The sequence below is a fragment of the Pyrgilauda ruficollis genome, unplaced genomic scaffold, assembly GCF_017590135.1.
Source record: "Pyrgilauda ruficollis isolate IOZ18807 unplaced genomic scaffold, ASM1759013v1 scaffold95, whole genome shotgun sequence".
Classification (NCBI taxonomy): Eukaryota; Metazoa; Chordata; class Aves; order Passeriformes; family Passeridae; genus Pyrgilauda; species Pyrgilauda ruficollis.
This window is the reverse complement of record NW_024531599.1, coordinates 571,304-585,023: the sequence shown is the minus strand read 5'-3', so window position 1 is coordinate 585,023 and position 13,720 is coordinate 571,304. Positions and strand designations below refer to the sequence as shown.

Genomic DNA, 13,720 nt, shown 5'->3' with positions numbered 1-13,720 from the left:
CTGCATAGTCTTGGACTATCCAAGAGACCTCTGGTGTTTTCAAAGTGCTTAAAGCTTTTCCCTTCGGTGGGAATCATGAGTGAAAAGTGCCTGATGGATTAAATCCTCCTTTCTCACTGAGTGGTTACAAACCCATAACAATGCCCTGGAAATTCTGCCCATGGTTTCTCTTCCCTGGAATCTCTATTGGGATTTTCAATTGACAGAATGTGATTCTCAACTCTGACCTGAGGTTGACAGGCAGATTAAGGGCTCAAACAATTGCTAAGGCTAATGGCTGAAGCCGTGGATGTGCTGGAATTCACTGCACATTACTGGCACTGTCTGAATAACACTGCTCAAAGTTCAGGAATGAGGGCAGTGCCAGGAAGAATCCAGGAAGAGCCCCACCTGTGAGGGTTTGGAAAAATGCACTGAATCAGTGATTGCTTGGCAAAGGAAGGGAGAGGCACAGTCGAGCCCAGCAACTTTGTCTGTCCTGTGACATCTGTGCTGAGCATCTCCAAAATGCACAGCTGGGCAGTGAGGGCAACATCTGCCCTGGGTCCAGGAAAAGCACAGCCTCTGACCTCTCACATTAATAGACTGGGCTGGGAAAATTTGGGATGAAAATCTCACAAACACACTTTTGGGGTGATCAAAAGTAGCAATAATCTCAAATGATTCCTGTGCCCCAAATCCACCACAAGGGCCATGTTCTTACCTGCAGCCTGAATGTGCATGGAGAGGCTCTAAAATCTGGAGGAGAGGGTCCTGAAGGTTGTTCCAGCTAAAGATCCCATCATGTTCTTATCAAACCCTTGCTAAAAAAGCAGAAACATGAAGTGCAGTGAGTGCATATCAGTTTCTACACTGAGAGCAGTAACTGAGAAAAATGTGCCTCATCCTCAGCCAACCTCCTCTGCCAGCCCTCTGGGTACCTTTGTCACCCTTACTGATGAACTCCATAGAATCACAGAACCATGGGATGGTTTGGGTTAAAGGGACCTTAAAGCTCATCTCATTCCACCCCATGCCATGGGGAGGGACACCTTCCTCTAGACCAGGTTGCTTTTCCTTGCATTGCCTTCCATCAACCCAGAGCTGGACCCCTCCAGGTTTTTGGAGGAAACTCTTATTGAATCATTCACTGAGTATTGTTTCATTTAGTTCCTCATCCTGAAAAAAGAGCAGAAGTCTTTGCATGGTGCATGTACCCCTGCAGACTCCCATCCTCCTCCCCTGACAGGTACCTATGCAATAAACCTGTGTGTGAACACCAGAGTGACTCAGTCACACTAAAATGAGCTGGCACGGGCTGTGAGCAGAGCCTGGCACAAAACTACCCGAGCTCCTGTGCAGAAAGCCCTCACTGGCGGGAGTATGGGAACAGACTTTGGATGGTGTGCTTTTGCCTCCAGGTGCTCCCCTTTGTAGGGATCCCTCCTTCTCTTTAATTTGGCCCTGTACTCTCTGCAGGTGCTGCTGCTTTTGAGTTGGAAAAACCCAGCTTGTTTAAAGAAATCCACTGGGAGCAGGAGCTGGGAATTGGGAGCAGCTGGAGCCAAGAGCTGGAGCCAGGAGCCAGGAGCTGGAGCTGGAGCTGGAGCTGGAGCTGGAGCTGGAGCTGGAGCTGGAGCTGGAGCTGGAGCTGGAGCTGGAGCTGGAGCTGGAGCTGGAGCTGGAGCTGGAGCTGGAGCTGGAGCTGGAGCTGGAGCTGGAGCTGGAGCTGGAGCTGGAGCTGGCTCTGGCTCTGGCTCTGCACTTTCCCAGCTTCTCTTGCAAGGATTAAAACAAATCCTAAATATTCCCCTCCTCTTGGTTTGAAAGCTTACTCTGACTGCAGGGGGATGTAACCACAGGGCAGGGCTATGGACACAGAAGAAAATGGGGGGAAAGAGAGGAGGGACCTTGTCAGGCACCTGCTGGGACCTGATGGACTGCAGTGAAGGGAATCCCCTAAAAGAGGGTGAAACACCCAGCGTGTCCCAGCCTAGAGTGAGGGGGCTGTGCTGGGGAGCATTCCAGCACCATCCCGAGGGAGGAACATGTCTGACACAGGCATGACACCATCTGCTTTTGTCCCCAAAGCGAGTCCCAGCAGTGGCCACCTGCTCAGATCCCGGGCGCGTGCCCAAGTGCCCCAGGCTCCTCCTGGGCCCTGCCCTACTCGCTGCTGGATCAGGGCCTTTACCAGCTCCCCACTTCAGCAGGTGAACAACCCAGGGCTGTTCCTGACTCCCAGAAGCAGGAGTGTTGTCCTTACCTGCTTGAGCACACTCTGGAGCTCCCTGTTGGACCAAAGGTCTGTCAGGAGAAGTCGAGCAGCTTCAGCCGCTTTTGGACAGGAGCTGGGAAGGTGAAAGCAACAGGAGAATTATGGCAGGCACAGAGCAGCACCCCTCAGACACTGCTGACCACGGGGACAAACCCAGGCACTGCTGACCACTGGGACAAACCCAGCTCTAGCTGGGAGCCTGGCTAGCCACGAACAGACTGTCAGTAACACCCTCCTGCTCTCTCAGCAATGTTGTGTGACAACAACTGTCACCACAGCAGGGCAAATGAAAGAGAGGGGAGGATCTGAGCGGGAAAATGAGCATAAAACTGAGCTGAGTCCGAAATTTGAGAGAGGGAAAGAGAAGGGAAATAGTGCCAGCCCTTTGCTGGAGTCTGCAGGGACAGCGTGGGTGGATCTCCTGGGAGGGGGCAGAGGAGCGGGCCTGGAGCTGCCTGGAGAGGACAAGAGATGGAAGCCTTTGCAATAACAACATCTGCAAGCAGCCCAGAGCCCTTACTCAGCACAAGGGAACAGATACCTGCTCACGTAACAGCTCGAAACCGTGAGTCATCGCAGGACCTTTTATAATTTTGGAACATTTCATACCCAGATATCCCCTCCCTGCTAGCTCCCATGGCTGCTCCTGATCTCCTGGGCCTCCTTCTGGCTGTGGGAGACTCCTGCTCTGGGTTCAGGGCAGCAGCCCCAGCCTGTCCCACCCAGGATGATGGAGAGGAACAGGACCAAGCTCAGGGCCCTCCCTGTCTGATACAGCTCCACAAAACCTCATGCCCTCAAAAACAGTCCTCAAAACATTCCTCAAAATAGTCCCCAAAAGCCTACAAGAAATGGGACCAATAGATCATGAGGAACCTGGGACATCAACTCCACACTTGGAGTGTGGGAGGACAGGGATGGAACCACATCCAGTAAATTTTGAGGCATTTCTCTGACATACACAGCAGCTGTTACCAAAGAAATGATTGAGTTTAACTTGGTCATAAACTTCAAAGGTGTTGTGCAGCTCCTAGTGTTGTGTGGAGGGCTGGAGGACAGCCAGAAATTCCTGAGCAATGCTTTGGGACAGAAAAAACAGGTTTTATTGCCAAATCTTTTCAGTAGTTATAAACACACTATGCTCTATCACCAGAATGACAATGTTTTAAAACATTTTTTGCCTGAAATGTTGTCTGTAGCTGAAAAGCCATTAAATCCCTACAAACCCAAGGGTAGCTACGATCAGACACGCAGAGCATGAACTGAACTCTCTTCTTCAAAGATTTGTAGTTTCAAGTTGTTTCTCTCTTCCTAAACCAGAGCAATTTTCTCTTATTTTTGAAAAAAATTACTTCTAATGATGCCAAATATGTACTTTTTGCCACTATGTCTCCAGAGAACACCTCAGAAGTTTTGTATTTTCAAGCCAAAATTACCAGCATCAGTACCTGAATCATTTATGAATTCAGGCAGAAGTTGTTCTGTACTCTTCAATTGAAGAACTGGCACTGACTGTTTCTTACAGCATTGACTGCTATAATTTAGGTACAAAAAGCTCAATATGAGCTGGTGAAGCTGTGATGCCAACTTCAGTAGCTAAAGCAGCATATCTCAAACAAAATAGTGTGAATATTGAATATAGTAGTGGGTAACATGGAGCAGAATATCAAGGACAGCCGATTTGGGGGGGGAAATTCCTTAATACCAAATTGCCTGAAAATCAAAGTTGATTTTAAGCACTGCCTGTCTTTTAGAAATAGAATTATTAATGAAAAATTGTGGAAAGGTAATGAGGGAGATGTCCCCTGGTGGCAGTGGCAGGAGTCATCCAAAAAGCTACAGACTCAACAAAACAAACAACACAATAAAAAGGTGATGGTGGGGAATGGGGAGAAACAGAATGGGGCAAAAAAGACAAGAATTTTGTCCACAGATATCAAATAATGGGGAGAAATAATCCTTCCTCAAAGGACAAATGTACAAAGAACTTAAGGTGCGTCACTGAGAATGCCAAGGAACTCCCAGAACAAGGATTTCTTCAGGATGTAAGAGATTATGAAATTGATATCAAGGTGCAATCTTTGGCAGAAATGGGAAATTGGAAATGTGTGGATGAGAAGAACTCTCAGGCACAGGGAATAATCAAGGGAAGACCTGAGTTTCTCAAAAGATTAATTTTGGGGAAATGCTGTGGTGCAACTGAACTGCAAAAATAAAACTGCAATAGCAAAAGTGTTAAAAGTGAAGGAACAAAGAGAAACGTAAATAAATCCATGGTAAAGGGATAAACTGCAAATGTGACACTCTAAAGCACAAGGAGAGATTTTGGGAAAAGCTTTGAGTGCAGCCAGTAGAATTAATGATGAGAATTTAAATTCAATTAGTGAAATAATGTTGCTTGAAAATGAGCAGAGAAATGTTTTTCAGACAGCTGGGGAAGAAAAATGACAAGGAAACCAAACACCCCATCACGTCCAGTGGCTTGATTTTCAGAAACACCACCAGAAACTGAAGGAAATATTCAATATTTTGGCAACTTGAATTAAAAATAATGAAGAGTGAAGGAACCCCATTTGACCATGAACTCCATGTCACAGAGGAGAGCATCTGCAGGAAACACAGACAATTACTTAATTGGGACGTTCCAGGAAGAAGAAGAAACCACATCCATCAGATAAACTGCTGAACCCTTTCTGCCTTTCTGTCAGAACCCAGCTATGAGAAACATGAGGAGAAAGAAACATGGGAAGGGAGGAGAACATGGGAAAGGGCAAGATGCCTAACTCACTGGTCTGGAACCTGGAGTCTCTTTCTAAGCTATGACTCTGAAGCTGTTTGAGCAGGTGGAGCTCCTGGTTTGCAGCTGGTAATGCAGTGAGAGCCCAGCTCAGAAACACAGGGCAGGATCTGTGGGTGGCAGAGGAGACAGAGGGAGGGAGCACCCAGACACCAACCCCAGCCTGGGGGTCAGGGAATGTCCACAGGGACCTGAGGCAGATTAACAGAGAAAATGGCAAAATCCTGACAGGGTGCATGCAGGGTGTCCCTGGGTTCTCCCTGGTGACTGGGGCACCCCTGAGTCCCTGTCCCCCCTCTCTCTACTGCCTGCAGTGCTGGGAAGGAGGAGGTTGATGATGTGGGACTCACCACATTCAGAACCTCAGTGGGGACCTGGGGGCTTCAGCCAGCCCCCAGGAGAGGTGGAGATTTATTGATTTCCACTGGGGAGGGAGAGGCTCTTTCTGATGTAGGACTGGACAAATCCCACCCTAATTTTTGTTGTTTATCTTCACAGGCAACATGTGACACTGGGAAAATTACACCTTGGGACCCAGCAAGAGTTAAAAGTCTCTCCAACATCTGCTCTGCTGGAACAGCCTGAAATAATACAGCTTGGGCAAGTAAGATTAGTCCTGGGTGGAAATTGTTCTCTTTTTCTTTTTCCCTAAGAAGTCAACAGCATAAAAATCTTTGGGGACAAAAATAAATAATGGAGGCAAAGGAACAACTCAAGTTTTGGACATTGTAAGAACTGGGGAGTTTCTCAGGAGGACTTTGTGATCCAGGCAGGCCTGGAGACATCTCCAGAGTTTGGTAACTCCTCACAGTTCAGTGAGTCACCTCCAAGAAAGCTCATCCCCAACAGCCAAGGCAATTAAAGTGTTCCCAGCCCAGGTTGTGCAAGGCTGTGCTGGAGCAGCAAATTACTGAGCACTGGTCTGAGGGAGCCACAGCAGGACTTCAGCACGAGTAAATACCATCCAAAACAATGAGGGCTTAGGAGAGGGCTGGGTTTCATGGTAATTGGGCTCGTTGGAGAGTGGAAGCAAGTAAAAGCAGCAAATAGAGCAATGCTCCTTGGCCCAGGCCCAAACTAAACAAGGAGGCCCCGTGTAATGACAGAGAGCGTCTCTGCCATGGAACGAGAGGTGGATTGGAATAACTTTATCAAAGGATGATGAAGGCATGCAAATGGATTTTCACAACAGAAAACAATGGGTTACTTGTCTAAGGCATTTTAAAACAAAGACAGATGGCAGGAGAGATGAAAGCCTAGGAAGGAGAGAACATGGTCAAAGACAATGGCAGTTTAGCACCAGTTTGGCCAGAAATGAACACAGAACTTGGCAAGGCTTGACAGGCTTGTGCTGCAGGGAATATGGATAACAAATAGGGCAGAATTCCTACCATCAAAACCCAAACCAAGTCCTAAAATAGAAAGAGGTAAAATATGATGAGATTGCTCAGCTGGTGTAAAATACAGGAGTACACCAGGAAGGTACTTAAAATAATTCCTGCCTATGTTGCCCCAGAGCTGCATCTTGAGGAAGATGATTCAACTAAAAGATGAACAGATTTGTACATAAAACTTAAGCACAATCCATGTATACCTGCAGTGTTGAAGCTCAGACTGACCTTCATGACAAGGTTTGAGGGAAGCCCAGGAGCCAGGAAGTCACTGACATCCCCTGTTGTGAGGGCTGGAATTTTTTATAGATCAGAGAACCCCAGAATGGTTTGAATTGGAATAGACCTTAAAGATCATCCAGTCCCACCCCTAGACATGGCAGGGACACCTTCCACTAGCCCAGGTTGGTCCAAGCCCCATCCAACCTGGCCTTGGACACCTCTAGGGATGGAGGAGCCACAGTTTGCCTGGACAACCAACTCCCAACAGTGGGGAGTTCCAGGGCCTCCCCACTGTCATGGGGAAGAATTTATTCCTAATATCCAGTATAAATATCTTCTCTTTTAGTTTGAAACCATCCCCGCTTTTTCTGTCACTATCTGCTTGTGTAAAAAGTCACTTCTCCTTTTTTTCATAAGCTCTGTAACTACTATTTTTAAAAGACTTTAAGATGTTGGTGCTTCAGTTCTTTTTAGAATTTCCTAAAATTCAGCCAGAAAGTTTCCAGAGGCCCCTTTGCAAATCCCACCCTGGATGGCTCCTGCCTGTTTCCAAGAAACCAGTGCTGAGGATTTCTGCCCACCAACACAACCAGTTCCTTTATTAGGAGGGAATAATGCTCTAGTCTGACTCCAAAGGGTGCCGGGAAGGCTCTTTGGTCAGTCTGGCTCTGTCCCTGCCCCTGCCTTGTGCCCCACACTCACCCATTCCGGCACAGGCTCACTACATTATTTAGCAAGTTGCTGGACAGGTAAGATTTTCCCAGGTGGGGGTTGGACATGATGAGGTTCCTCAGAGTGTAACAAGCTGATGTCATGATCTCCCCATAGCTGCTGGTGTTTCCAGACTGGAACGACAGGAGACGGGACACATCTGGGAGCACCTGGTGAGCTAAAGAGGTGGAGGAATGTTCCAATCAACAATTAAACACAATCTGACACAACTGAATGATGCTATTTGTATTAACAGCAAGCACAGTTATCTCTGTAGGGAGACACTGGAAGTGTGGACAGCAATGGCATCATCGTCATCAGTGGATTTTCCCAAGACAAAACAAGGGCTCCAGGTCTTTGGAAGGGCAGTGTTGTTGGCCACAGACACTGGGGTCCAACTCAGTTCCCAAAACACTACCACCCTCATGGTCCTGCAGGTTTGTCACTGTCCATAAAGCACAGCACTGTCACACAGCACTGGTGACTGTCCTCGGGGCCAGAGGAAATGACACTGCTCTGCCCAGTTCTGGAGCATGGCTAAGTCTCTCTTACAAAGCGAGCTGGGCAGGCAGACCCCACAGAGCTGAAAGCTGGGATCCAGCATGGGGGAGGGACTTACCCATGGTTTTGTGGAGCACAGGATGCCTGGACATGTTGCTCAGCAGAGAGGCCCCGGAGCGGACGACATCGGAGCTGTTGGACTGGAGCAGCCGAGCGATGCGGGGCAGCCCCTTCTCCTTCAGCCCAATCAACTGGCTCATGGCATTGGACATCTGAGGGACAACAGAGGTGTCCATGACTTACAGTGCCGGGGGAAACAGTTGGGATGATGGTCAGGCCTGGAGGAACGTGACTGTACCATAAAATGAGCACTGTACAATCCTTTCTCCTGCTGCCATAATCCCACTTTGTCAGTTTTACCTCTCTTCCCCACAGTTATGGGAGCCTAGAAAAAAGGAGGCTCTGGGAGGACCTTCTGGCTCTCCTCAACTCCCTGACAGGAGGCTGCAGCCAGCAGGGGACTGGGTTCTGCTCCCACAGAACAAGGGACAGGACAAGGGGAAATTATCTCAAGCTACCCCAGGGGAGGCTTAGATTGGATACTGGGGAAAATTCTTCACCAAAGCAGTTGCCAAACAGTGGCACAGCTGTCCAGGGCAGTGGTGGAGTCACCACCCCTGGGAATGTTCAAAAAGTACTTCGATGGGGCACTTGGGGACATGGGTTAGTGGTGAACATGGGTGCTGGACTTAGTGATGTTAGAGGGCTTTTCCAAGCTTAATGATTCCATTATTCTGTGACATTTGAAAAGTCAGCCTCTCATGTGCTGTGATGCAGCTGGAGCTGTTCTCTGGAGCCCCAGTGGAGCAGTTGATCACTCAACAGACATTCCAAAAGCTGGAGAAGCTTTGCTTTCATGTTCACGCTGCCCTCACCCTCCACAGCCCCCTGGCAGCTCTCTGCCCTGGCCCTTCACAGCTCCCTGCCATGCCACAATGGGCTGTTGGGGAGCAGGAACAGATAATGGATACCTTTAAAAAACAGTCTGAGGACCAAAAATATTCATCTTAAATGGGATCTTGTGCTTGTAAATGTAGAAGGTCCCAGGATGCAGCCAGGGCAGATGAGCTCAAGCATATCTCCTGAGTAAACTGCCCTTATTAACAGAGCTTAAACTGAACTTCTCAGCTGCCCCACCAGAAAGGCTACTGGAGACACATGTCTGTCAACAGTGAGACGGGAGTGGAGAGAAGGGTCTGGAAAACACGTGCCCTGTTCCACATTCACACCAGCAGGACTGGGGTGTGTAAAGCGTAGTTGAACGATATTCAGAGCTATCCTCTATGAGCTAAAGGATCACAGCAAGCTCCATAAGCTCATCCCCAGATTCACTTTCCATCAAATGACAGCAAACTCAGCAACTCCAGCTCCAGCTCTGAGCTGGAATGAGACCCTAGAGGGGAGGAACCACTTCTGCACATCCAGACAAATTTCAGCCATTCCATGCCAGGAGGCTGCATTAAGTTGCTCCAGCACTGTCAGAGCTGGGTTTGGTTGTTTGTCCCTTGTGCAATGTTGTTGATTGCTGAAATTTTCTTCTCCCTGGAGCACAGAACTCCAGCCCCATTTCCCTGACCAGCTCTACCCATATGTGACAGCCTCTCTCCACCTTCTGGTTCATGGCACTGCTTAGTTAAATTGCCAAAAGTCAAGGTTCCCAATTATTTAGCATGGATATCATTGTGACAAAAGGAGATCAGAGCTGGCAGGTTAATGCCATCCCAGCAGGGAAGGCTCCAAGTGAGTCACCTGTGTCTCTGGGTGGGACACTCCCCACATGTGACACGCCTCTCCTACCTATGGAATCATTATCTCTTTATCTCCCCATCCATCTTATTTAAATTGGGATTGATGGAGTTGGGCACAAACAGACAAGTCAAGGGCTGTCCCAGGGGAGGCAGCCTGCGAGGACGTGCCCAGGGCAGTGACGTGGGCCCGCGGAGCCGCGGTTGTGACGCGTCCCTCACGGTGCCACAGCATCACCCAGCCCCTGGCACCGCCACGCTGCCGTGCCCACAGGTCAGGACATCTGTCACAGCTATTTTACAGGTAGCTCTGAGGTGTGGACAAGCCACAATCCACAGCACAACCCACCCTGTCATTAGAGCCACCTCCCCTTGGAGCACACGCACAGGCGGTGGCTCAGCCCTTCTCCCATCTCTCATCACATCTGGCTACAGGTGCACATCTGGGCTCACCCTCACTGCTGCCCTGGGGGAGGGTGCCAATACCAGCAGCTGCTGGCAGTGTGACCAACAGACTGGGGAAACTTGGAAACCCAGGGTATGGGTCTGGGATAGATCCTTGGGATGCTGGCTGTAGCTCCCCTTGAGACCCTGAGTTTGGAGTTAGTATTCCACTGGATCAAACACTATGGAGAGAATGGCTGTGGTGCCCTGAGGTTTAAGGAGAACATTTTCCTTTTTTATGGCTGAGAAATAATGATGATCAGTGACCTCAGAGGTCTTCCCAACCTTACTAACTCTCTGATTCCATGGGAGTGCTGACACATTTGGGTGCACACATGTGGAGGGGAGGGAAGCTCTTACCAGCCCTCGGCTCGCAGTGAGGTTCTGCAGAGCTCCAGCACAAGCTTCCAGGGTGGCATCCTTCTTGCTCTGATCCATCAGGGACAGGTAAGTACGGATGGCATCTGAGTGGTAGAGCCAGCTGGGGCCTTTGGGCTTGAAATCCTCCTCGGGAAGAGGAACCCCATATTCATCATTCTGCAAAGACATGAGAAACAGGGAGTTGAGATCCTGCTCTTCCTTTGCAGCCCCTGCCTGGGGCTGAACATCACATTCCCAATCCCTCTGCGGCACATCCTACCTCCATTTTCCCACTCCTGCTGTTGAAGCAGCCTGTGAGAGTTTTGTCCATGTAAACACTCCGGGCCATGTGGTTGAGCTGGGTGTATTTGTTGGGAACTTCAGCATCCAGGCGGTAGGAGAGGTTGTGCAGGATGCAGATGCAGTTCTCCACAGACTGCATCACCACCAGAAGACAAATGCAAACATCACATTAGGCAGAAAACTATGGAGCAGCACCAGAGAGGACATAGACTGGGCCATAATCAGCTTTTTAGCACCACAGATGCTCTTTAGCCTTGCTCAGTGAGCAAGGGATGGGAGGGAAGGAGCTGGAATAGATGTGAAGGAAGGATCTCAGTGAGCTGCTGACCCAGAAAACCTTGGGAGGTCTCACCTGCCACAAACAAGTTGGCAAACAGGAAAAGAGAGTGTGAGAATGGTTGGATCAAACCATGAAATTCCAAATCTTGAAGTGCCCTTCTCACCAGGGGTAATTTCCAAGGACTCTCTCTGAGTCACAGCTACAGGTCAGGTGACACTTTTTACCAAGAACAGGCTTTAAGCCTCCTTTCCCTGGATGCCGGAGTACCCAATGGGAAGAGCAAGGGAGAATTTTGGCTGGATACCCATAACCAACACCAGAACCTGTGGTTACATTTCCAAAGAGCTGTGTTTTATGTGTGCTGCTGGAAAGGGGCTTCCTGCAAAAGCCATCCCCAAAAGAGGGCTTGCTCAATCCAGAGAGAATTCAAAATAACTTTGGTAACTTTGAGGGTTACATCCGAAAGCTGTCTACAAACACTTTTTTGTCCAAGGCAAGTGCTGTTCTCACACAGCCATCAGGCACAGTCAGGGGACTGGAAGAGAGATGCCAACTCCTGGCTTCCTGCTGAACATGGTGCCCTGCTGGGGATTATACCCTTGAGTCCTGCTGGATGGCAAGATGTGGGAGGTAAAGAGCAAGAGATGGAGATTAGGATGTGGGAAGGGGAAGGGGAAGGGGAAGGGGAAGGGAAGGGAAATATTCTGGGGACTCAGGAGCCAAAGTATTTTACTGCTCCTCTGTGTTTGTTAAAAGAAAATTTTAAAGCCCAGCTCTACTTCAGGCCCAGAGGCCCAAGGACTTACAACCCTCCAACAGATCCCACTGGGGCTTGGAAGGACAAGAGCAGCCAGAGGGTCCAGCCACCGCTTGTGTTTGTTGGAAAGGGATTTTGAGGCATTCCCAGGGCTGCAATTGTTAACTGTGGGGCTGGACAGCCCAGGGCAGCAGCTGGTACCTTGTCATCGGGGCGGCTGGAGGCCACGCAGTTCTGGGTGTAAGTCATGACAGAGTCGATCAGGCCAGGGTAGTTCCTCATGGTCTGGCGCCCCATGTCTGCAGAGCTCAGGTTCCTGAGGAAGCCATCGAGGAGCACGGCAGGGGACAAAGAGGAGAGAGGGTGAGTTGGGCTCTGTTCTGGCTATGGTTGTCACTGAATTTGGGATTTTTTGGCAGGTTCAGCAAGGCTGAAGAGCTGCTCCTGTTCTGGAGGCCTTTGGTAGGACTGCACCAGTGCACAGCTCTCTTGTTGCTCTTTAGGACTCCTTTCACCTGGAACATGTCCTGCAAGGAGCTCTGCATAGAAGACATCCTCCTAGGGACAGTCACCAGCAGGAGGTTACCTCAGAGGCTCTGCATGTGCCACTACACAGACACTGTTTCTTGAGTGGAGTTTCCAAAGGGAAGACTGGCTAAAGACTGTCTGGGCTTGTTGTGATCTTACAGGGTTGTAAGCACAGACCTACCCAGGGTCAGCAGCAATGTCTGTGTGGGAAATGGGCTGGAAATGCTGGACAGCAGCAATGGTCAAAATGGGTTCCTGGACACTGGCAGCTGTCAGGAGAGGGGAGTTTTTATATGGGTTTTGTTGTTTTGCTCCGGGGTTTTTTTTGGTTTTTTTTTTGTTTTGTTTTGTTTTTTGTTTTTTGGGGTTTTTTTGTTGTGTGGTTTTTTTTTTTTTTGTTTTTTTTTTTTTTTTTTTTTTTTTTTTTTTTTTTTTTTTTTCCTATTTTATTGCCTTATAGCTTGCAAATGAAAAACAAAGAGAGGCTGGCAGTGGTTGTGAGATATTCACTGCAGGCATTCCAGAACTGGATCTGATGTTCACTGTGATTTGCAGCCTCCTCATTAACATGGATTCATCTGCAATCCAGAAATGCTTGAGCAGCAATGGCTCGGGCCCAGGGCAAACCCAGGGCTGTTCTCATCCCTGTGTTCTGATGTGGCAGGGCAGTGACTCAGAGTAGTCCTGGCTCAGCCCTTGGAGCAGGGGCTCTGGATCCAACTCCCACCTTCCCTCACTCTCCCTGCTCCCCAGTCCTGCTCCCTCAGGCCTCTGGAGCTCCCTTGCTGACCTGCGGCTGCCAGTCTTCCTTGAGATGTTGGGCACTGCTGCCACAGGCTGGGATCAGTTTCAGGAGGTAGAGCCTACCTCCAGTTAAACTCCACAGGGTTTTTACAAGCTGTTGCCATTGTCTTTCCCTCATTTTAATGGGATATTTTATGAAGTTGGTAGGCTGGGATGGCCTTAAAGCAGAGCGGCTCACACCCACCGTACCCCACATATCCCAAGCCGCAGCTGCTTGTGGAGCTGCCTTCCAGGACAGGCAAGGAGGGAGCAGCACTCCCTATCTCCCAGACATGGTTCCCAGCCACAGAAGCTGATGGTATCAGGTCTCCAAAGGCCCTGCCATGATCAGCCTCTCGTTTCATAAGCAGCTCCAGCTCCTGTGAGCTGCATGTCTGGGAAGGGCGCGGCCAGCGCTGCCTCCCTCGGGGAGAGCTTCCCTTGATGAAAGCACCTCATTATGCAGGGCAGGTTTTTTGCCCCACTTGTTCCCATTGAGACAAGGAGCTCATATCCAAGTGGAGGAGGAAGGTAGGAGAAACAGCAAGTCAGGGCGAAGATCCTCTACAAAAGGACTCTGG

General features: G+C 49.3%; 1 protein-coding gene across 1 annotated transcript in view; it reads right to left on the bottom strand.

Moving 5' to 3' along the window:
* Positions 1-731: 731 nt before the first annotated feature.
* Positions 732-13,720, bottom strand: part of PKP1 (plakophilin 1) — a 43,860-nt gene continuing 30,871 nt past the window's right edge. Inside the window, exons 7-13 of the mRNA XM_041489536.1 lie at positions 12,030-12,144; positions 10,769-10,924; positions 10,489-10,665; positions 7,998-8,151; positions 7,370-7,556; positions 2,246-2,330; positions 732-803 (exon numbers count right to left, since the gene is read on the bottom strand). Coding sequence (XP_041345470.1) covers positions 732-803; positions 2,246-2,330; positions 7,370-7,556; positions 7,998-8,151; positions 10,489-10,665; positions 10,769-10,924; positions 12,030-12,144 — 946 coding nt within the window. The remainder of the gene's footprint in view (positions 804-2,245; positions 2,331-7,369; positions 7,557-7,997; positions 8,152-10,488; positions 10,666-10,768; positions 10,925-12,029; positions 12,145-13,720) is intronic.